Source organism: Ambystoma mexicanum, chromosome 7p, assembly GCF_040938575.1.
Source record: "Ambystoma mexicanum isolate Mex_15411 chromosome 7p, UKY_AmexF1_1, whole genome shotgun sequence".
Lineage (NCBI taxonomy): Eukaryota > Metazoa > Chordata > Amphibia > Caudata > Ambystomatidae > Ambystoma > Ambystoma mexicanum.
The window spans coordinates 269356471-269381322 of NC_090939.1; the positions used below are offsets into that span (position 1 = coordinate 269356471).

The following is a 24852-nucleotide window of genomic DNA, read 5'->3' on the forward strand; positions in this document are numbered from 1 at the left end:
TTTACCCTGGCGGACTGTCTTGAGGCAGATGGTTTGGGGGTACTGTACTATGCCTCACACAACTAAGGTGTCCCCTATTGTTTCTTTGAAGAGTCGCAAGCCCAGGACCAAATTATGCCCTGGGTGGATGGGTTCAGCCGTGTCAGTTTGTGTGGACCGAGAAGAGCTCATGACAGTGGTGGAAAAGGTGCAAGAGTACTATAAGAACATTTTTGATGATTGTCATGGAGTGGAAGAAATTGCGTGGGCTACTGGTGATATGGCGTTCGTAAAAATATCCCAGGTTGGGATTGAAATGTCTTGAAAGCAAGTTGTTGTGCCCCAAAAAGATTACTGCTGTGAGGGGTGGAGTAGTGATTGTGGAACGGGCGAGGTGTGGTCTATGGGCAGATAGGCTCTTTATAAAGGAGTGACGGTGGGGAGTGATGCTGTGGAGGAAAGCAATGCTGGAGAGAGGGGTGTGGCCAGAACAAGCTCAAGGGTGAGAAGGCCTCCGGGTCACTTGAAGGATTTTGTACACTGTTAATATGGTGGAGAATTCCAATTTTTACTATGCAATTTGATTTTGCTGAACAATGTTCTGTTTAATTTTCGGTTTGCCAATCATTACAGCCTTTTGTTCCATGATTTTTTCTTTTTTATACTACCAGTTTCTTCCTTATTTTTTGGGGGTTTCATCTATGGGGTTATTCATTTAGGGGGGAAGATACGTTATGTCTGTATTCCGTACTGTGTGACCTTGTTTATTTCCAATTATGGAATTATGCTCGTTTGAAATTCGGGCCAGTTGTAATCTGAGCCAGCAGCCGAAGTACTGCACTCTGTGGGCTGTTAATAAAGCTTTCTTCTTACCCCACTGTGGCCTCTTATCACTTAGCTGCAATGAAACATGTGTTTCAATGAGAAAATGTAACCTCTATGTAAACCTTTTCACTTGCAGACAGCCTTAATTGATTCAACAGTGTAAAGACACTTTTCCCGTGTAACGCGCTTGCCGGTATCACTGAAAGTTCCTTTCGACATCAGAAAGATACTGTCCTTCCACTCGTGTTCATTCCATTCACTTTAAGTTTGGCTCAATAATGGAAAGAAATTCTGCTTGCGGGTTGCACAATACAATGTAATTATGTGGGACATTCACGGACGAAGCGACTCAGGGTTTCTTTTCTTCATGAAACTCACTGAATCTTTGCTCCCATGTAGATATGGCCGTTCTGGTTCCACTTCCAGTTTTAAGGCTCAGCTTTTAGTTGCTTCTGCTGTTCAGACAAAGGTTCCTCTGTCCTTCTGACACTCCGGTGCAGCTGCAGCACGCAGAGTTAACAAGCCTTTACAGAAGTCTTTCTTCAATATAAAACGGTTGTTACTCCTGCGTACAACCTCATCAGATTAGAGCATTGGTTGCAATACCAATCTCAAAACACGACTCAACCGGCATGTGGTCGTCATCTCGGCGCAATCTGCTTTTCCCAATGGTCGGCTGAAGTCCCCACACCTGCTGCTCTCTCTCTTTCCTTGCTTGTTGGACCCACCTTTTATCCACCTGCAACCAGTTAGCAGGTTGCAGGTGTGAGTTCACACTTGCCTGACCATAATTAGCAGTGTTCTTTGGACATGCCTGAACTTCACAACATACTCCAAGCATCTTCCTCGTCTCAGTACCAGAGTGGTAAAATGACCTGTTAGTGTGTACTAGTCCTAGTCGCCTCTTCCTCGTCCCAGTACTATAGTGGTTAACATGAGGGCCAGTACTATAGTGGTCAACATGAGGGCAACAATGGGAAGTGACTGTTAACCAGTGAAAGGAAGCGCCCCCAATTTCAGCACGATCCTCCCCGCAATGAGAGACAATAAAGGACTCTCCCGTAGTGGGAATAAGGCCAAGACAGAGTGCGGGTGAGCGTAAATGGGAGTTTATCCAAGAATAAGGCATGCAAAGAACTCTGCAACCTCCGAGAGCGCTCTGTCTGACAATAGCAAAGACAGGCGTATTTCTAATACAAAAAACGTCATCAACACCTAAACACTATAGGGGGCACAAGTTAATTGGGATTGGGTGTCGTCGACTAACTATAGGTGTTGCTGCAGCGTGGTTGGTCTTGGCAGGACGACGTCACTGGTCAGCCTCGTGGGTTGGGTTGGGCCTGGCAGGCCGGCTTGAGGTCATCCGTGCGGTGTTGGTATGCTGGGGCAGCCTGTGACAATGACGAATACCTTTCCTGTCTCATTTGCCCTAGGCCATGCACCTTGCAGTTATTCAGACAACGACATTTACGTTCAGTAATAAATCGCTCAGCAGCTTATCTTATAAAATAAACGCAACACATGAGGAATGCACCTCGTGAGAGGTCTGGTGGTTGTCGGTTGGGGTGAGATTTACCTGTGTCCTATTGACCGGTATGTTAGGTCGCAGGACGGGGCTCTGGGGCCTGGGCCGAATGATACATGTCTGTCTGCTGCGTTAGAAGTTATTATATGGATGGGTCTCTGTGTCTTGTCCCAATGATGGGGATCGTCCTTGCACGGGGTCAGGATTCTTGGGGGGTCTAGGGGGGTTTGGGGGATTTATGAGAGGGTGCTGGTAGATCAGTGGGTTCAAACGTGGGTTTATTACCGTGCTGTAAATAACACAGGTGGCGGGCTGTGGCCTTGGTTGTGGCGCCGGGGCCTCTGACTCTCTGAAGTAACGCCAGCTTGGTTGGGGGAGGTGAGGGAGCGCGGCACAAGTCTTTGCTTTTTTTTTTTATCTGGCAGGCTTGGTAGGGTGGGAGAGGGAATGGCCTTGCATATCCACAAAGGTATTTTACTCGTGCGTTGCTGATCAGTGAATGCAGAAGTTTTATACTGTTCTGCCTTATTTTGACGTTATTTAGACACACATATATATTTCAATTTCGTTACACATTTCTTTAAGTCAGTCGGTTCCAGTACCTTTTCATTACCTAACATTACATTCACTACATTGTGTGCGTATTGTATGTACATTAGACGTTATACGAGGGATATCTAGGTTATGGCCTACAGAGATTGATGCTCGCCGCTTTGGGTGATTCAGAAAACATATATGAGTTCAAGTTTCTACATGCTATTGAAAAAAACACTTTTACAGATAGAGGTTACACGTTTGGTCAACATCTTTCTCCGTGGTTATAGCAGCACTAGTCCAGACCTGGAGGGATATCATATAACGTTACATTTTTATAGTTTATTCACATTTTAAACAGAGGTAGTTCATTAATACCAATACTTGAATTGTTTTCTACCTTCTTCAGATAGTGATGCATCAGCTTTTTTCCCCGTTACCCCGGCCTCGCGGTCTGGGTCATACGGGGTGCAATAGTACATTGTAACTGATAGAATGTTGCCGTGTTGGCATCTCGGGTTTAGCTCATCTCCGACTTTCTCATGGGAACGCACTCGCAGCGGATCTGCCAGGGCTGCTGAGGCGGCAGAGATGCATGAAAGGCCCTCCAAAGGTGGGGGCCTCGTTACAGTGTGCTGAACTCACGCCATATTTCCTAGACAAGATGGCGTCTAGGCCTAACTAAATTTTGGTAAATGCAAGCAAAGGATACGTGTGGGCAATGTCGTCGGCGGGTGAATCCTCCTCCACCTGGGCCCGGGTGGCATGAGGGGGCGCCCACCGAGTCATGGTCCTCACCTGGGGAGAAAGCTGTAGGTGAGGAGGGCCTCGCGGCCAGTCCTCCCCTACATTTCCCCCCTTTCGTTACTAAAGTAACGAATTCTTTAGCTCTTCCAATCTTCTACATTCTTGTTCCTCTATCACTGCGTCATCCCATGCAGGGGTTCCTTTTATAGGCATCCATGCTCTGCACACCCCCCTTAAACTCTCACCTCTCCTAGCATACTCGTCTGGTGTACATGTTAAATATATACAGTTGCCAGTTTCTTCCAGATCTACCCAGACCTCCTCATACCATTCCAGTTCTACGTCTCGTGGTTCTTTGATAGTGGTGTGCCATAGTTTATCTACTATGAACTTATCACGGCACATAGGCACTAACTGGTACCTGGGGGTGTTATCTGTTCCTGTCTGCACATGTACTTCTTGTGTTGCCTTAATTGTACCACTAGAGTTGCCCATTGTCACCATCATCATTGCACCGTTAGGAACTGCGTTAGCACAACATCGGAGGCCCACCTGGCACAGGCAGAACATCACAAGGACGATCACCACTATTGGTATCAGGAACTTTATTGTCACTCCAAGCCATGAGGGAACCCAAGAGAAGATATTGTCGAACCACGAGCTATCCTCAGCTCCACCTTCCATTTTCATCTTCTCGCCCAGGTTATGTACTGCTTCAATAACGTGGGACAGGGACCCATTTTCTGCTTCTTCGGAAGGTACGAACGTGCAGCACGCACTTCCTATTTTTCGGCAAACACCTCCGTCGATCGCTGTTAACAGGTCTAGAACATACCTGTTCTGCATGGTCATTAGTCGCAGAGCTCGTAGTTCCACCTTTATTATGTTGAACCCTTCTTCAGTGTCATTGGCCAACTGGATCAGTTCCCACCGTGTGATCTGGAGCCATTTTGCATTTGCTCTTGCTTGGACACTTGAGACTAACGAGGCAAAGAATGTTTCCACGGAGCTGAACAGGCGATACCTGTCTGGGACCTGTGCCAATAAATCAGATGATGCTTGCGATATGTAGTTCGAGGTTCGCTTGTTCCGTGAGAGCTCTTCTCCTTTCCCTCCGGAGGACAGGACATCAATGTGGCTTTCTGGAATCACCATTAGTGTTGAATGCAAAGTGGCCATTGAGCAGCTACCACTCCATGATTGGGGAAGGTGTAAGTACGCCTTGTTTCCGCATACCCAGTATGTGTCCATTAGTGCTGCTGTTCCTTTTTTCATATCTGGGATGGTGAGAGTTTTGTTACAGTTCTTATTCGTTCCCAGTGCCATTTTTCCTTCTCCCTTGAAACATAGTTCGTTTTGTATTTCACTTTGTAGCTTGAAGGGTTTCTCCATCGCTGTTACCCATGTTAGTTTAGGGATGTGTTCTTTCCATATTGGCAAGCACGTTTTTTCCATCCACCGCAACTTGTCCGGTTGGACACCTTTCAGTGCTTCCGCCTTACACAGTACTTCTTCGTCTTTCCATTTGTTTTCGAAAAACAGTGTCCCTTGTATTGCAAAGAAAGGTTCTTTAAGACAGATCACTCCAGACGCTTGTGAATAGCACGTTTTGTTGTTCTGTAGCATTCTGAAAGAGACATCGTGTGCTTGAAAAGTGTTCTTTATTCTACACAGCGTGAGATGAAGGAGACATTGGGCATCCACAATGGGCAATTCTCGTGGCAACAACACTTTAGGTGTGCCTGATGCATGGGGGGTAAGCGAGCAGACATAGCAGCTCTCATTGGTTGTCTGTTTGGCTGTTATGCTCATATCAGCATACCATTTATTTGCTTGGTGAGGGTGTCGTGGGTCTTCCATTTTGTCTAACCCTAGCCCATAAAACTCCTCATGCCCCTGTCCACCAGTCTCTCTTCTCCGCCTACTTTTCTCCCTTCTACTGTACTTTTTCGTTATAGTAGGTGAAAAACCAGGCCCCCCTTCCTCCTCCCCACCCCCCTTTTCTAATTCTTCATATAGGGACTTGTGTTCTGTCATCATAATCACTTTTCCATCCCCCTTAATAAACAAGAAACCGTTGTTTGGAATTGGGGCGGGAAGGATCGTACGGTTGTTATATGTTTCGGGTTGGGACATTGTGTCATTATTTACATTTCTGGTTCTTGATTGTAATTGGACAGCAGTGGGTGGTGTAGTATAGTATCCCCACACAAAGTGTGATCCATCCCAGATCAAGAAATCACCTTCTTTGATACCTACAGTCGGAATTATTTTCGTTCCAGGGGCAAGGGTGGTGTTGTTCCCCCCTCCCCCCTCGTTCATCTCGGTAGAGATGAACGCTATAACCCAGTGTAATACTAGACAAAACATTGAGATGAAGAACACAATAACACACACTGATAAACCACATTCAAATGAATATGTCAATCTAGCCACTAACATTTCTCTAAATCTAACACATCTATTAGTTGCAGGCTGCCCATTCGATGCCATGATAAATCCTGTTTGAGACACAACAGTTCATTAAGTACAGCATATAAACATTTCCACGTTGTAGCGTTTCGTTGATACAATATAGGATTGGGTGGGGGAGGGGGTGCGTTGACAGACAAGGTAGCCTTTCAATCATCATTATTCGTACTTTACTTAATATATATATATATATAAATACTAAGGAGAAATGACAGTTTAAAACCAACGACAATCAAAAAAAAACACATCTTAAAGAACACAGGATAATGAAAAACCCCACGCAAAACCTTCAAAAAAAAATGTAATAAAAAGAAAATTTACATATACATGTGTAAATGTTTAGTCCAGGACATTTGTTACGCGCCAATAGTGTTCACTGTTCATCTCATAATGCACATAAAATTCCAATCATTCATTCCGCACAACTTCATCGTCCGCTGTTGCCTGTGCCTCGTCCTGCACCTCACTCTCCGCAGCGCTGTAAGCTTTACGTACGTCTGTCAAATGTACCCAATATCGCAGGCCCTTTACCTTTACTGCTGTGGGCGTGCAAAAAACTACTTCATAGGGGCCATGGAAACGTGGTGCATTCCACCTCCGCACAAAACTTCTGACATATATAAGGTCACCAGGCATTAGTTGTAGTGGTTTTTCAGGCAATTTGTCTGGTTCAGTCGCGTTCCCCTCCTCTCTTGTAGAGGGGGGGGCTAGTTGCTTTGCAATTACGCGCGCTGCCCGTGTCAGTTTCCGCAGGTATTCCGTGAACTCTTCCCCCAATATAGCTGCGCTTCTGTGTGCATCAGAACGCTCACGGAGAGGCGAATGCACTGTGTGCATTCTTCTTCCCGTGACGATCTCGTGTGGGGACAAATGGTGGTCCTTACTTGGCTGGTTTCGCAGTTCAAACAAGGCCAAAGGCAGGCAGTACATCCAAGTCTTTTTAAGGGAAAAACAAAGTTTTGATAATCTGCTCTTTAACAGCCCCGTTAATCTTCTCCACGACGCCATTACTTTGAGGATGATAAATCGAGCATAGTTTGTGCTGTATTCCCAACAATGTAGTCACTTCTTTAAATAGTTCATTAACAAAATGTGTCCCGTTATCTGAGCGAATAACGTCGCAAATTCCCCAGCGCGGAAATACTTCCCGCACTAGGAACTTCGCGGCGCCCTTCGCGTCAGGGCGGGCACATGGGCCTGCCTCCACCCACCTCGAAAAGGGACATACAACCACAATCATGTATCGCGCCCCGTTACACCTTTCTCCCATGTCTACATAATCAATGTGGAGCTCTCTGAATGGGCCACTTGGTTTTGGTATCGTACCCCTTAGTGTGCGCAACGTCATACCTGAGTTGTAAATTTGACATGTCGTGCATTCTAAAGCTAACCTTGTGACGTGTTCCTGGAGGCAGGGTGCAAACCAATTTTCTTGTATTTCTGCCATTATGTGTTTCTTTGTGTTGTGTGCGGGAAAGTGTAGTTGTTGAAATGCTATTTCTAACAGCATAATTGGCATTACCACTTTTCCTGAACTCTCTTGGCGCCATAATAAATCAGTCGGTGATTTGCTGCATCCTCTCTTAGTCCACAGCAATTTTTCCTCTGCACTAGCTCCCTCTTGCAGCTCTATTATCTCCTGTGTGGACATCATGTTGTATCCGGTGGGGACCTCTTGGCTTGCTGTGTGGTGCAACATGTACTCTCCAATTTCACCTTTTTGTAAATAGGAAGCTGCTTTGGCAGCGGCGTCTGCTGCCGCGTTCCCCAAAGATATAAAATCTGTATTTGTGGTATGAGCTTGACATTTTACGATGGCCACTGCCGTGGGGTCTTGCAGGGCCTCAATCAGTTCTTTCAATAATTCTGCATGCTGAACTGGCGTTCCGTCTGCTCGCCGAAACCCTCTCCGCCCCCACCGGGCCAACCCACCGTGAACTGTTGTTGTCATGTATGCTGAGTCTGTATATATGGTCACTGCGCACCCCTTGGCGGCATGCAATGCTTCTATTAGCGCTATTAGTTCTGCTGCTTGTGCTGAATAGTGTGATGGGAGGCGGTGTTGTACTAGTATCTCATATTCATCTTCCTCTAATCGTACCACTGCCATACCCACATGCTTTTCTCCTGTCTCCATGTCTATTGATGCTGACCCGTCCACAAAATACACCTCACCCTCGGTCAGGGCATTTTCAAAAATCACTTGATCCTTACTTTCGTCACCTGTGTACGTGGCGCAGTTGTGGTTTTGCATGTCCTCTACGGTGCATGCCTCTGTGATGAATGTGGCTGGGTTCACTGTTTTACATCTTACTATATGGATGTTAGCGCTGGACAATATTATCTCATATGCTGTGGCGCGTTGTGTTGTCAATGTGCTCTTTGTTCGCTCTAATATTGCAAAAAGTGAGTGTTCCACAAACAGTGTCACCGGACAGCCCATCACTATCGTGGCACTTTTTTCAATCGCGAACGCGGCTGCAGCTAGGGATTGCTCGCACGCGAAATGACCTTGCATTACTGCGTCTAGGGTGCCGCTATAGTAAGCAAGTGGTTTGTGCCCTAAAGATGTCTTCTGTGTCAGTACTGCTGTCATCAGTGTTCCTTTGCAGTGTGAAAATAAGAAAAATTCGCGCCCATAATCTGGACTTGCTAGTACTGGAGCGCTTGATATCAACTCTTTTAGGGAGTTAAATGCTGTGTTCATCTCCTCTGTCCATTCTATGTGTTTATGTTCTTGTTGTGCTTCTTTCAGTGCCTGTAACAAGGGCCTTGTGTACGCCGCATAGTCCAATATCCATGCTCGGCAATAGTTACACATACCCAGAAATTTCTGCATCTCCTTCACTGTTTTGGGCTCCCCCATTGTTCTAATCGCCTGTGCCCTGTCTGGTATAATTCGCTTGCCATCTTTTGATATCAGCTGACCTAAATATAGGACCTCTGTCAGACAGTATTGTAACTTCCCTTTGTCCACCTTGTACCCTTTGTTGGCCAATAATGTCAGGAGTGTTATCGAGTCCTTTCTGCACTCTTCCTCAGCCTGTGCACAAACCAATAGATCATCAACGTACTGAATCACTGTGCTTTCTACAGACAAATTCCCCAGATCTTCATGTAGTACCCTATTAAATATGCTTGGGCTCTCGCAATATCCTTGTGGTAGTCTGCAGTGTTCGAACCTTCTTCCTCCTAATGTAAATGCTGTCAAGTACCTGCTCTCTTCTGCTAGGGGAATCGAGAAAAATGCGTTTTTTAAGTCAATCACTGTGAAGTGTGATGCTGCTTTTGGAATGTTGCACAGTATAGTCGCCGGGTTCGGGACTAAAGGGAACTCCTTCATTACCACATCGTTCAGTGGGCGTAAATCTTGTATCATCCTCCATGAACCCCCCTTCGCCTTTTTAATCGGGTAAATGCATGTGTTGCATGGGGAGTTTGAGGGCACTATTATTCCTTGTGCTAGCAGTGCATCTAGTGTCTCTCTGATCCCTTCTTCTGCTTCGCGTGACAATGGATATTGTTTTACCCGGGGTATAATTGCTCCCGGTTTCAGTTTTATTACCACAGGCTGAACCCCATGTAATAACCCCACGTCATGGGGGCCATTTGTCCATATGTTAGAGGGTACTAACCTCATGTCGTCATCAAAAAATGCATGTGGTGCTCCTACTACTGCCATTAATTCAACTTGAGTTTTTCTGGCTGTAACTACAATGTCACACGGCATTGCTAGTTCCATCACTATTTCGCCATCTGTCTCAGTGTCTGAAAATAGCTCCTCGTCCGAGAGCTCCCTCAGTGGGATATTTGCATTTGTACACAGTACTGTCCGCCACTCACATCCTTCCATGTCAACGCCAATCACACATATTCTGTTTGTTGATACATGTACTGCATGCAAATCCAACGATATCACTGACCCGAGAGCAGTGTCGGGGCTTGCTATGGGACGAAAAAGGAATTCTGCTGGGATCCTCCACTCCACCCTTTTTAGTTCTGGTACTATGAGAGCCAATGTTTTCATACCTTCAACAAACATCTCCTCATTCCTTGGTACCCCTCTGATCTCGTTCATGATTGTGTGGCCGTGTATTACTGCTAATATGCGGAGGGGGCATATGCCTGGCGTCGAACATACGATGCCGCTCCCTGTGAACGATATTGTCATATTTAGTTTGCTTAGGAGATCTCTCCCCAGTAAGTTGATGGGAGAGTTTTCATAGTACAGTAAGGGTGCTTTCACTGTTTTACCCCCTACTGTCACATCCAATACCTCTGTGTAAGGAACTTCAATTACAGCCCCAGAGAACCCCTGCGTCTCTAACGTTCTATTAGATAACGGGAACCGGCCCTCTCTAATGCATGATTTCTCCGCTCCCGAATCCACCATGAATATCAATTGCTTGTCTCCTATCTGCGCTCCTATCAATGGTTCCTCTGATGCATTGTGGGTCGTAGATAGTACTGGACACGCAAGTACTCTCTGTGGGCTGTCCTATGCGGGGTGTCTCATTGCCCCCCCCTGATCGAAAATGTTCCCCGAAACTACTGACACTCCACTGTAAGGTGCGGGGGCGGGTGCCCCATTAGCTACTGTGGCGAAAGTGTTACCAGGCGTGTAGTGCACATTGTCATTATTCTGTGGAAAGTTTTGTGTTCGGTACTGATGTCCGTGTGGTTGTGCGTTACTCCTTTGTACTACATTGTCTGGTTGCTGGTACTGTCCCATGGGGAGGCCGTAGGGGCTTCCTGGATGGGGGTGTCCGTACTGTTCTGTCTCTTGGAAACCGTTGTTTTGTCTACTCCTGCATTCTCTTGAGTAGTGCCCCCATCTCCCACAATTCCAACAGCTCCCCTGTGGACCTCTGGGACCCTGCCACCCATTTCCTCCCCTTCGACCCCGGTACCCACCTCTTCCCCCTCTTGGGGCCCACTCTTGCCACGTTGGACCTCCGTTCTGCTCCTGCTCTGTCCACTGCCGTTGCCCTTGTCCTGCCCAATTCGCTGCTATTCTTCCTTGTATTGCTATTTGCCCCTCCTCTCCTTCCTCTCCCTCCCTCATGAGTGGGAGTCCCGCTACCGCTGCTGCGACCTTCACCAATTTTGATTGCACCAACTTTGCCTCGTCCGCCAACCTTTTCTGCGCTACTTCCCTCTCTCTTTCTTTGATCCGTTTACAATGGTGTATTATTATGCTTTGGATTTCTGGCCAGCCTTTTGCCTCAACGCCTGCTATTTTATCGAGTGCCTTTTGCACTTCCTTTGGGAGCCCTCTCTTAATGATGAAATAAAATAGAGATGTGGATTGGTGCCAGGGCGTACCCGTTTCCGCTCTCCACATCTCCTGCACCCGGAGAATGTAATCCATAGCGTCCTCCCCGTCATTCATGGTACATTGCATTACTGACTGTAAATCAGGGGTATCCGGGAAGGTTTCCCGCAGTGCGTCCCACACCCTTGCTCGCACAGTGTTGAAAGAAGCCCCATCATGGCGATCACACTCTAAAGTTACAGCTGGAAAACCCGCTTTAGCCCAAACTCTGTCTGCCTGGTCCCCTACTGCGGATACTAGTAGGCTCTTCACATCGCCTACTGCCAGCGGTATACCAGCGGTATGTTTCTCAAATGCATATATCCACTTGCTTGCCCCTCCTGACAGCTGAGGCAGTGATTTCATTAAATTAGCCTTATCCATCTGAGCCCACGGTATATAGTTTGGCCTCCTGCCCCCTCTGTGGAGTAATGGGAGTTGTAATTTCCCTTTTACCGTTGCAGCTTCCTTTTCCTTAGTCACTGCTGACTCCAATGACGCCATCTTCCCCACTCTATTTCTTAGTCGTCCCATCCATTCATCTTCTATAGTCTCCAGTGAACAGGCACCATCTAGCTCCTCGCCTTCTCCTCCTATTGCCATGCTCAATCTATCACTCTCATCCACCCCTCCTCTGACATCACATAACAAATCCTCTCTGATCCCTCTTTCTCGTGATACATCACCAATGCTTCCTTCTGCTGTCCCCACTTCTATTATTCTTGTCGGTTCTTCCTCAATTCTGAACAGTATTTCCCCCTTTTTCCATCCCTCCTCAATTTGTCTAGTTTCGCTCGACGCTCTAGACGTGCGTCCAGATTGTGTAGGGGCGCATGCTGTGCGTTCACATATTTCTTTTATTCTTGAGAGTTCATCCCTCGCCACTGTAAGCCTCGACTCTAAGTCACTCGTTAACTTCTCTATATCCACCCTCTGTGTGCCTCCCTGGGCGCGCTCTCTGGTGTTTTCGTATGGTGGGGGTGCAGTTGGCCTCTGTGGTGTGCTGGTCGACGGGGGAGGCACATAAATCGGGTCGCTATATCCTGCTGCAGGGGCTGGTTTAGGTAATATTGGGTACAACGTAATCACCTCCGCAGGTTGTTCTGTACTTATCTGTTCCTTTTCCTCTCGCGGGATCATTAGTGGATTGTCTGTGGTGGAGGGTAAATCAATATTTGGTGCTGGGGCTTTGGGTGGGGGTACTTCCTCGAACAATCTCCAGAGATCTAATATCTCCTTCCTATTCTGCCATTTTTTCCCCTTATACTTGAGGCGAATACATGTACATACCATATCAAGAACGCTTTTGTCAAAAGACCCTCCTTCTGGCCAAATCTGGGGCAGCCCCTCCCCTTTCAATTCTGTCAACCACTGATCATGATATTTATTTATGCGTTCAGCATATCCTGGCAAGCTCTTACAAATGTGTGACAAGGGAGTTTCAGCCCCCATCCTCTAAATCGCTAGCACTACCGCGATCACCTTCGTTACTTTTGATTAGGTGTAGATATGCGTATGTATACCTTTATGGCACAGACAAGAGTTGACTTCTCAAAATTATCACCCACTGTTATTCACTGTGCAAATCTCTTCTCACTCACCATATCTCATCTCCTTCCCATTCTCAGGCACTCTTATGTGATCTCACTTGCAATCGACCAAGTACTGGTTATGGCCACATTCTCTGGCACCACCTCGCGGCCACTCGTTCGTCTCCAACACTCGTACGGTGCGCGCACCCTTCACAATGCTTTCCACTCACACTTTTGTCTTGTTCCTCCCTTTCCTCCCTAGCCAGCTGTCCCTGTTTTCCTGCTAAGGTTACTGTGTTCACGTCTGTACGTGCCACTACTGAGTCCCCACTTTTTAAGATGTTCTACCCTTTTTTTTTCCCCTCCCCCAAGTCTAACTACTTTATACCCTTCTCGTTTTCACCCCCTACCCCGTGGAAATGGAAAAAAGAAATAAAGAGAGAGAGCACAATCACTAAAAAATATTCCCGGTGTCTCCTTTTGCTAGGCACCAATAACTTATTTCTGACTTCTTCATATATTCCCAGTACTAGTCTAGATAGTACTATGCGGCGCCGCCTTCCACCCCCTTTCGGAGCTAGGTTTCCGTCACTTCTACCACGTCACTTATCTTCTTATTCCTAATGGCCATATGCAAAGAAAGAATAAAGAAAGTTTCAAGACCCGTCTTTAGTAGACCCCCGCAATTCTCCTCCTCTACCTTTCCCCGTTCCTCTATTCCCAATTCCCCTTCTTTTCCCTTTGACGATCACTCGCACTCGGTACTCACGTGCCCGTCTTGAACCGATACTCTCCGAAACTGGGTCCGTCCAGGCGGCGTCACCGGTAACTCAACGGTCAGCCCCTGGCTCCGGCGAGCGGCACTCAAAGGGGATTTTTTTCCAATCGGGATCCCGTACCCTTTCTCATTGAGTGCGCACTTCTTATTGTGCCGGTCGCCGTTGGCGGGCGGCCTCCCGGAGACGGCTCACCGTGCGTATCCCTTCTCGACCGGAGATTCTCGTGCCACAAGGGGGTCGTTAAGAAGGAGTTAGGAAAAATAGTTTGGAGATATCACGCTATCGGGGTCACCACTGAAAGGAAGCGCCCCCAATTTCAGCACGATCCTCCCCGCAATGAGAGACAATAAAGGACTCTCCCGTAGTGGGAATAAGGCCAAGACAGAGTGCGGGTGAGCGTAAATGGGAGTTTATCCAAGAATAAGGCATGCAAAGAACTCTGCAACCTCCGAGAGCGCTCTGTCTGACAATAGCAAAGACAGGCGTATTTCTAATACAAAAAACGTCATCAACACCTAAACACTATAGGGGGCACAAGTTAATTGGGATTGGGTGTCGTCGACTAACTATAGGTGTTGCTGCAGCGTGGTTGGTCTTGGCAGGACGACGTCACTGGTCAGCCTCGTGGGTTGGGTTGGGCCTGGCAGGCCGGCTTGAGGTCATCCGTGCGGTGTTGGTATGCTGGGGCAGCCTGTGACAATGACGAATACCTTTCCTGTCTCATTTGCCCTAGGCCATGCACCTTGCAGTTATTCAGACAACGACATTTACGTTCAGTAATAAATCGCTCAGCAGCTTATCTTATAAAATAAACGCAACACATGAGGAATGCACCTCGTGAGAGGTCTGGTGGTTGTCGGTTGGGGTGAGATTTACCTGTGTCCTATTGACCGGTATGTTAGGTCGCAGGACGGGGCTCTGGGGCCTGGGCCGAATGATACATGTCTGTCTGCTGCGTTAGAAGTTATTATATGGATGGGTCTCTGTGTCTTGTCCCAATGATGGGGATCGTCCTTGCACGGGGTCAGGATTCTTGGGGGGTCTAGGGGGGTTTGGGGGATTTATGAGAGGGTGCTGGTAGATCAGTGGGTTCAAACGTGGGTTTATTACCGTGCTGTAAATAACACAGGTGGCGGGCTGTGGCCTTGGTTGTGGCGCCGGGGCCTCTGACTCTCTGAAGTAACGCCAGCTTGGTTGGGGGAGGTGAGGGAGCGCGGCACAAGTCTTTGCTTTTTTTTTTTATCTGGCAGGCTTGGTAGGGTGGGAGAGGGAATGGCCTTGCATATCCACAAAGGTATTTTCCTCGTGCGTTGCTGATCAGTGAATGCAGAAGTTTTATACTGTTCTGCCTTATTTTGACGTTATTTAGACACACATATATATTTCAATTTCGTTACACATTTCTTTAAGTCAGTCGGTTCCAGTACCTTTTCATTACCTAACATTACATTCACTACATTGTGTGCGTATTGTATGTACATTAGACGTTATACGAGGGATATCTAGGTTATGGCCTACAGAGATTGATGCTCGCCGCTTTGGGTGATTCAGAAAACATATATGAGTTCAAGTTTCTACATGCTATTGAAAAAAACACTTTTACAGATAGAGGTTACACGTTTGGTCAACATCTTTCTCCGTGGTTATAGCAGCACTAGTCCAGACCTGGAGGGATATCATATAACGTTACATTTTTATAGTTTATTCACATTTTAAACAGAGGTAGTTCATTAATACCAATACTTGAATTGTTTTCTACCTTCTTCAGATAGTGATGCATCAGCTTTTTTCCCCGTTACCCCGGCCTCGCGGTCTGGGTCATACGGGGTGCAATAGTACATTGTAACTGATAGAATGTTGCCGTGTTGGCATCTCGGGTTTAGCTCATCTCCGACTTTCTCATGGGAACGCACTCGCAGCGGATCTGCCAGGGCTGCTGAGGCGGCAGAGATGCATGAAAGGCCCTCCAAAGGTGGGGGCCTCGTTACAGTGTGCTGAACTCACGCCATATTTCCTAGACAAGATGGCGTCTAGGCCTAACTAAATTTTGGTAAATGCAAGCAAAGGATACGTGTGGGCAATGTCGTCGGCGGGTGAATCCTCCTCCACCTGGGCCCGGGTGGCATGAGGGGGCGCCCACCGAGTCATGGTCCTCACCTGGGGAGAAAGCTGTAGGTGAGGAGGGCCTCGCGGCCAGTCCTCCCCTACACCAGTGAAGGAAGGGTAGGCTACAGCTGGTCATTACACGGAAAAGGGGGATACCATGTCTCGCCTGTGGGCCTCCTCCCCCCCCAATCCCGAAGGATCCTCCACCCAGGTGATCCTCCCTCACTTCTCCACCCCCAGCGTTAGTATCCAACAGCGATGGCCTTTCCCTGGCCACCTGAGAAGAAGACCCATGGGGTGTAAACCTGAGGACGGCCTCAGGTTTCGCACACTAGCCAGGCCCAGAGCTTTACACCTAGTTTCCCAGGGAGAAAACATTAAGCACACAGGTTATACAAAATTCCTTGCTGTCTTGAAGTTTGCTGTACATTCTGTAAACAGAAGTATTACACTTAGAAGCTTGCACATGCAGTAGAAAAGACGGCAGCAATACTTCTAAAGCACGGCACAACACAATTAAGGTGGGGAGACAGGGAGGTGGGTAAGTCATGTTGAGGAAGCAGAGATTTAGGAAGAGATATGCAAGTAGCATTCTGTAGACAATGTGTACGTTCATAGCAAACATGTAAGATTACAAGGTATAAAGGCACTTCTAAAATTCGGAATCATATACTGCAGTGGTCGGATTCCCCTATATGCCCTGACCTACAATGCCATGCCTTCGGCTTCATGGGAAGTTTGGCATGTCCCTTCAAGAAAGACACTTGCAACTGTGGCTGGGGAAAGTGGCAATAGGATACACATGTGCTTTACAAACACTTCATGGAAACATAGTGTTCTACAGAACATTAGAGGATAAGTGGCAGACGGTATTGGAATGGCCACAGTGTTGCCTGTCATGATCAGGACAATTTTCCCCAGCATCGAAGGCAAGAAAGCCATCAGCACTAGTGCAATGGCTCTCAGCTCTAACAAGTTTATGTGAAGTTTATTCTCTGCCTGAGGACATAAACCGCACACCGTCAAATCGTTCAAGTGTCTGCACCAACCTTTCAAGGAAGCAGCCATAACGATGGTTTCCAAAATGGTTCGCCAGCCAAGAAAATTCTCTCTGGGGTCCCACCTCAACAGGTTGTGCGAGACCCTGTTCGGGACCTGAAGCAAGTTTAGCATGCTGCCTGAAAATGTTGACCACAGATCTGAGGGTCCACTGAAGTAACCTCATTCTCAGTCGGGCCACCGGCACAAGGCAGGTGCAGAATGCCATGAGACCCAGCAACCGTGGGAAAACCATGGGCGGCAGTGCAGGGGTGTTCTGGAATCTGTAGACCATCTGCTGGATGCGTGAAACCCTGTGCTTGCGTGAAAAAGCCTTCCCTTAGGAAGAGCCCAGGACCACCCTAAAGAACTGGATAATTTCAGAGGATCTCACCCGAGACTTCTTGAAGTTGAGGGAGACGCCTAGTTTGTGCAAGAGGTAGCAAGTGCAGCACACATTTAAACGATTTTCCAATTTTTGAACATCCTGTGTAAAACCAAGGAATAACATTAGTGTAGTTCTATGGTGCCATAAGAAATGGAACTCTTCCTCTTGGGAATTTTCAGGATGGCATGGTTCTCCCTAAAGTTTCAAATTGTTACCACTACAGCCCTTGCTGCCAACCCAGAAGGAAGCTTTGCTGCAATGGGGATGTGCCCTCATATGTGCCAAAGAGAAAAGAGCCTGCCCACTCCTCCTATGAAAACACAATCAGAAGAATGTAACTTCTTTCAGGAAAGTCATCAGCATTTTCTACTATTCATTAAAAACTTTTGCTTGTGCAAGCAATCCACCTCATGTTAAAGCTAAGTACTCCGACACCCTTTCCTACAATTCAATTGCCCTTGACTAAGACCTTTCTAAAATCTGCCCCAATCAGGAAAAAAAACCACTGATGTCTGGATTCAGTCCTCTAATGCTGCTTATGACTGTACATCTCTCTATACTTCAGGAAGGGAGATGTGAGCCCCGATTCTCCTATCAACCTTGACATTGTTTGCAGAGTCATGGGAGGGGATGGTGCACTTGCGAGCTGTGAGGTTTCTCCTTTGGTGACCGTGTTGCATAGCCTTGGGTCACGTATGTTGTCGAACACGCACCCTGGGGGAGCAAGACTGGTCCAAATGATGACATTTCTGCTGGCTTTTGCAACAGCATAACATTGCAGCCGGTCAATCACCTGCAGGGGAACCTTTCCGCAAGATGGGGTTGTCTGCACTAAACCACATGTGGCACACCTTACTACACACAACCTCCGGTTGCAGCCGACCACTATCTTTTAGATGAAACCTGTGTTCTAGGATTGCCTTCAGGTCTAAGAGGAAAGCAAACACGACCAACGTCCATAGCCCCTCTCCACCTATGCCAAGATTACTGGAATGGGACCAAGGAGCACCAATGCTTAGGTCTGCTCCATCCTGGCACAGTTCAGGATCCACCTTCGGCCGGTTTTAATTATAAAATGTAAACTCACATGCATTTTTGTGCTCATCTACCTGACATGTACTATCGAAAATTACCAAATCCTTAGAGTACTCCGGTACAAGTACAGCAGCATTAGTAAATCAGACTTAAAGGCAATAATTAGCATGTTTCTTCCTATAAAACTGAAATCATGAAATTGAAAGTGACCTGAATAATGATAGGTTCGAGAAATGAGAATACATATAAAAACTTACTTGAGTCCAGCTTTCACAAAATTATTCCATTCCGCAGGATCAACTTCTTTAATATAATGCTGCACAAAGAAAACAAGCACATTTCAAACAATCTGTACTTTGTATTTGTATTTATTTTATTTATAGAGCGCACCAGGCCCGAAGACAACCGGGCGCATATTTTAGTTACAACATAAGGCAGACATGGCAATACAATTACAATTTAAATGACAGTTTAAAATTACAATAACATTTATAAACATATATACATAATGCAGTTACGGGTGATCGGGAGGACATAGCCTATGTAGCGCATGGGCGGTGGTTGGCAAGAAGGTGAGGGGTCTTGGGCGGTTAGCCACGCTTTAGCCATGTTTTTAAAACTTTGGAAGGATGGTTCAGATCTTAGCAAGTTAGGAAGCGAGTTCCAGAGTTTCGCCGCCATTACTGGGAAGCTGGCTCCGCCAGATATTTGAAGGTTGAAGCGTGGTATAGAGAGGCAGTTAGTCTGAGCAGTTCTGCGAGGTCTGTTAGTACCCTGAAGGGTGAATCTGTTGGCTAAGTAGAAAGGAGCTTGGTTGAATAGGCATTTATGAGTGAGTGCAAGAGTTTTCAGTGTAATTCGTTGAGGGACGGAGAGCCAGCGTAGGTTACGTCTGGTGTCTGAGATGTGTTGGCACCTAGGGATGTTAAAGGGATGGTCTAGTAAAAAATTTTATTTAAAAAATAGATAGGCAACATAAAAAAAAAAATACTAGCATTCTCTTTTTTAAAACTTCCTATGTAAAATTTTGAGCTATTCAAGCTGCAGCTTTCCTGCTCTGGTCTCCGGTCCCCGTCCTCCCCGTACAGCACTCATGAAGGGAAAGCCACCCAGCGGTAGCTTTTGTTTACTACAGCTGGCTGGCTTTTCCTTCATTAGTGCCGCAAAAGTAAAAGCCAGCACAGGAGGGCCTCCATTTCACAAAATGGATGCGCCCATGTGCTTGCTTTTGCGAATTTTGAGCTTGAATAGCTCAAAATTTTACATAGGAAGTTTTAAAAAAGAGAATGCTAGTATTTTTTTTATGTTGCCTATCTATTTTTTTAAATAAAATTTTTTACTAGACCATGCCTTTAAGAGTGGCTCTAATAGCATTGTTTTGGATGATTTGTAACTTGTTTAAGTTACATCTGTTGGTGCCCAGATAGAGGGCATTACAATAGTCAATTTTTGACAGCACGAGAGTCCTAGCAAGTGTGACACAGTTGGCTGGTGAAAGGAAAGGGCGGCTGGCTGTAATAAGCTTGCAGGTGTATGCCGCTGCAGAGGAAACTGCATTTGTTTGTCTAGCCAAGGATAAAGTAGAGTCGAGGTAAATCCCTAACATTTTAGTGTCCTTAGAGGCCTTGATAGTGTTACCATCAATGAAGGAGTTGAAATCAGGGGCCAGTTTGGATAGTTTTTGAGGAGAGCCGAGAATGAGGTGCTCGTTCTTCTCGTCATCTAGACAAAGTCCGTGTTGTGCCATCCAGGCTTGGGTGACTAGGTAGATTGCATTTACAGAGAGAGAGTCGGCGACGTAGTCTCCTGAGATTGGGATGAGTATCTGGGTGTCGTCAGCATAATTGGTATATGTGACGTCCAGCTAGTCCAAAATATCAGAGGTTTTGTGAACACGTTGTACAAAGTGGGAGAGACACAAGAGCCTTGTGGTACCCCGCAGGTGACGGGTGCCGGGGATGCTGCTGTTAGTGGAGAGAAGACAAGCATCGATCTATTGTCCAGGAATGAACTGATCCAGGCTGTGGCTTTATCAGAAAAATGGGTGGCTAGTTTAAGGTGCCGACACAGAATTTGATGATTGACGAGATCAAAAGCCGCAGAGAGATCGAGAAGAAGAAGTTTACCCTTGTCTCTTAAATCTTCGATCTGTGTTTTGAGGTCGATAAGGGCAGTTTCAGTTCCGTGGTGGGGCCGAAACCCAGATTGCCTTAGACCCAAGAGTTTATTAGATTCAAGATAGTCTTGAATCTCTAGGTATGCAGCTCGGTCAAGGATTTTTAGTAAGAACGGCACTGTGGTGATGGGCCTGTAATTTGTAGGTATATTGGCATCCAAGGTTGTTTTTTTTTTAGGAGCGGGATAACCCAGGCATCCTTCAAATTGTCCCGTATAATCCCCGTGCTGAAGGAAGAATTGATGAGAGTAGTGATGAATGGAGCTAGCTCGTGGGCCGCTTCCTTGATGATGGGCGCTGGACAGAGGCCCCCCTGGCAATTAGAAGGTTTAAGGCTATTGATGATATTTTCCACTTCAGTGATAGATAAGGGTGAGAAGCTGAACGGAGTCAAATAATCTGGGATAGAGATGTTTATAGTTGGAAGAGAGTTAGGTTGCAAGTTAGATTGTAGATTAGTCTGTTTATCGTTAATTTAGGCTTGGAGATTGGCTATTTTACCAAGGAGAGCGTTTTGGATATTAGTGCACCAGGTGCTATCTTTGATGGACGTGTCAGGTGCAGTGACAGGGGTTTCCAATTCTTTCAAAATTCTGAAGAGTTCTTTAGTATTAGATTTAGCTTGCTCAATACGTTTGTTTTAACTGTCTATTTTCGTCTGGAGTATAGCTTCCTTATAGTTTAATGTAGCGGTGATACTGGATTTATTGACTTCTGTAGGGTTACTCTTCCAGTGTGAGTCAGCGATTTGTTTTTCTTTACAAAGAATTCTTAGTTGGGGTGTAAACCAGGAGTTGAGGTGAGCTTGTGGTTTAGGTTTTCTCAGTTTTGAAGGGGCACTGAGGTCAAGGGCTTTGAGCATAGTATGGTTGAAGGTGTCAACCAGGACAGTAGGGTCGGTGCATAATAACGCTTGTTCATTCAAGACTGGAAGGATGAGAGGGAGGAGTTTGTCACAGGTCATGTCGCGCTTATTTCGTGTGGGGATGGCAGGCGCCACGTCTGGAGTGGAGCTGATGGTTTTGGCAGGGATGTTGAAGGTGATTAAGTGGTGGTCGGTCCAGGCACAAGGTTGGTTAGCTACCACATTGATTCTGCAATTGATGTCAACTATCCAATCGAGGATTCTACCTTTGGAGTGTGTGGGGGTGTTGATGTGCTGGGTAAAACCTGTGTTAGTAAGCAGGTTGTCAATCATCAAGGCAGCCGTGTCATTGGGGTCAGTAAGTCCCAGGTTAAAGTCACCTAGTACAATAATTTGGGAGTTGGTTTTAGTGTTGTCTGTCAGAATTTTAGAAAGGTCTTCAGCGAAGGAGGATAGTGGCCCTGGAGGCCTGTAGAGTAGGTGGAATGAGATGGTGTGGTTGGGGGTGAGGGCGAATTTGGCTGTTAGGGCTTCCATGGATGAGATTTTATGAGCTGTGGAGAGGCAGAAGTTGAGGGAGTTTTTGTGGATGATGGCAATGCCACCACCTTTAGATTGGCTGGTATTGCAGTCATGTCTGATGATATTATAGCCTTTTGGAATGGCTTGCAAAAGTAGGGGGCCAGAGGCTGGGTGCAGCCAGGATTCCGTGACGGCCAAAAAGTCCAGGTCATGGGTAAGGATGAGGTCCGCCACCTCTCAGGTGTGGGCTTTGAGAGATCTGGCATTAATTAAAGCCCCTTTGATGGTGTTCACAACGGGATTAATGGTTGGGGTGTTGATGTGTGTTCTGGTGATAGGTAGTGGATGTTTATTTTGGTGGAAGGAAGTCAAATGGTGGTAGGAGGCGTGAGTGAGTCTAGTGCCAAGTCTGGTGATTCTCATGGCAAATGAGCATGGTAGTATAGGAGTGGGTTTAGATGCAAAATGTTGGAGCCATAGGGCTGGGTTGTTAAGGTAAGGATTGGTGTTGTAGGTAGAGATAGGTATGGTTGTAGTGTTATGGTAACGTGAGTGAGGTAATAGAGTCGTGGTGTGTCTGCATGTGGGCACTAGGTGGATAGGAAGGTAGAGTGTACTGACCAAGGCTAGGGCAAATAACTTTTGGAAAGGAGACTTGAAGGAGTAAAGGGCTGTAGGGAACTGGAACATGGTGCCAAGATTCACCAGGGCTTGCAGGCAATTGCAATCAAAGTGCGGAGGGCAGTGTTGTATGGCAGGAAGTGTGCCAAGCACAAATTTAGAACGAGGTGGCTGACTAGATAATATCAGGGTAATATCACAAATGCTTTGGGGCATTGCTACTACTAAAATACATTTTGGGAGGGTCAGTCAGGTTGCAAGTCCAAAGACTAACAGCTCAGTATGCTGGGTGGCATGGCAAATAGTCAGGCAGGCTGGTGCACTAGATACAGACAGTAGGGTACCAGCAGAGTGGCTGTAAAGGCCTAGCCTAGGTTGGCTGTTCACCTAGCATTGAGGGCATGTGTGGTGGTTCAGCTGGCAATGCACTAACAGGCTAGATGCAGCAATCAAATGGCAGTTCAACTAACAGATAGCAATGTAGTAACAGGCTAAATGCAGCTATCAAATGGTAATGCACTAATAGGCTAGATGTAGCTATTAAATGGCAATGCACTAATAGGCTAAATGCAGCTATCAAATGGCAGTTCAACTAATAGATAGCAATGTAGTAACAGGCTAAAGGACTGCTAGAGGACCTCTGCTATGATATTTGAGTTATCATCTTGGAAGCTGTTCATCCGTCATACTGAATAAGTCAATATAAAACAAGGTGCTCATTATAAGACTAACGCACACACAATTTACGTAGTTATCGTTCAGTACCATGAACGTGAACAAAGGTTTTTCATGCTTTCTCTGCAGTTTATGATTACACCAAAAATAGGTTAATGGCCTAGATACAATAGTGCTGAAGAGAGCCTTGAAATGAATTAGAGTCTGAAATCGACATAGACCAAACAACTGTTTCCATACGTATGATGAACCTACTTTTTTACTGTGATTAATTAGGATTACGAAGTTCAAGTAATAATACAATTTGTTTTACATGTGCCCTGTGTTTATTCGATGTGGTAAGAGATCAAATGATTCAAAACTTGCGTCACGTTGTAATAAATAATATATTTTTGATTAATATTATTCAAAAATGAATTGTTTTTAAAGGATGCCATGATGTAAAAGTATGGTGCCTGTTGAGAATGCCTATCTCCTTATAACGTAAATGGGTAATGGCTCCCCTGTTCACAGAATCGTATCATTTATATTCTTTCTGAAAATTATAAACAAATATTCAAATCAATTCCTTTGGGGATACCATTTGTTTATACATTGTAACCCCTGATCCAATAGGGAAAACGGGGAAGTATCTGAGAACAACCCTTTGCTGGGAACAAAGCACTAAATATGAGGCGTCAAACTGGAAGCATTACTTTAAACAAATAAAGACTATCGGTGTTTAATTGAGCCAGCAAAATCCTTCTACAGAAGGTGCAGAATGTTTAGTGCTAACCAAGCTCTCAAAAGCACAGGGTTGAAGTAATTGGTTGAGCTATAACTCTAAGGGACAAGGCTGGGTGCAATAGCTGCCTACTAGTTATTTCATCACAAGCATGACCCCGACATATGCTTTCAATATAGTAATTTTAGCAAGATTTAAATAGGTTTCCAACAGCATGTTGCTCCTAGATACAGCCTGGCCAGACTGGGATGCGGACCTCCTCCACAATGCAGCTATTTGACATGAAGAATTGGTAAAGGTAGGGAATCAACTACGTTCTCGTGCTCTGCACCCCACAGCACTGCTTTGTGTTATAGGTTGCAGGGTATTGGCAGTTTTAGCCATTTAGGTACATGACACTGCTTTTTTCAATGTATTTCAGCGTGATGCAGCCATTTACTGATCTGAGAAGCATTTTTATTGTAGTAAAAAGCATTATACAATGAAATTCATTATTTTCACTACAAAGAGTACATGGTGAGCTACATATTCTTTTTAAAAATAAATAAGTAAAGGGATCTCAGTGATTCACAACCCAGTTGGGCCATACAGTGGCACTATAATCCATGGGCTAGTGTCCATTTTGATTTAATCTTTGAATGAAGGAGGGCAGAGGGTGCACATTTAACGCGATTTTCAGTGCTCTGCCAATTAAGTAACAACTAATGTGCTGTTCAGTGCTTGGCTCGAACAACGTCACTAAAAGTGGTGAGCTTTGTAATATTTAGCAACAGGTTATTCATTTGTACTGCACCCGATACAGTGATTTCTTCAATCTAAATGCACCCATCGCACAAATACCATACAAATGGCAGTTCTTTTTATCTGGAAAAATGTGACTCGAGAAATTAATCAGACTGAACCATCCCTTGACCAAACAACTGCTTCTATGCACCTGATTAAAGCTGTTTTTTTTATCTGATTAACTGGGATTATGCATTTTAGAAAATAATGAA

At 45.8% G+C, this 24852-nt stretch overlaps 1 protein-coding gene across 1 annotated transcript in view; it reads right to left on the bottom strand.

Annotated features, from left to right (window-relative positions):
- URB1 (URB1 ribosome biogenesis homolog) overlaps window positions 1–24852 on the bottom strand; it is a 2274827-nt gene that overhangs the window by 707929 nt on the left and 1542046 nt on the right. The window contains exon 25 of the mRNA XM_069636341.1: window positions 18532–18590. Within this exon, the coding sequence (XP_069492442.1) occupies window positions 18532–18590 (59 nt within the window). The remainder of the gene's footprint in view (window positions 1–18531; window positions 18591–24852) is intronic.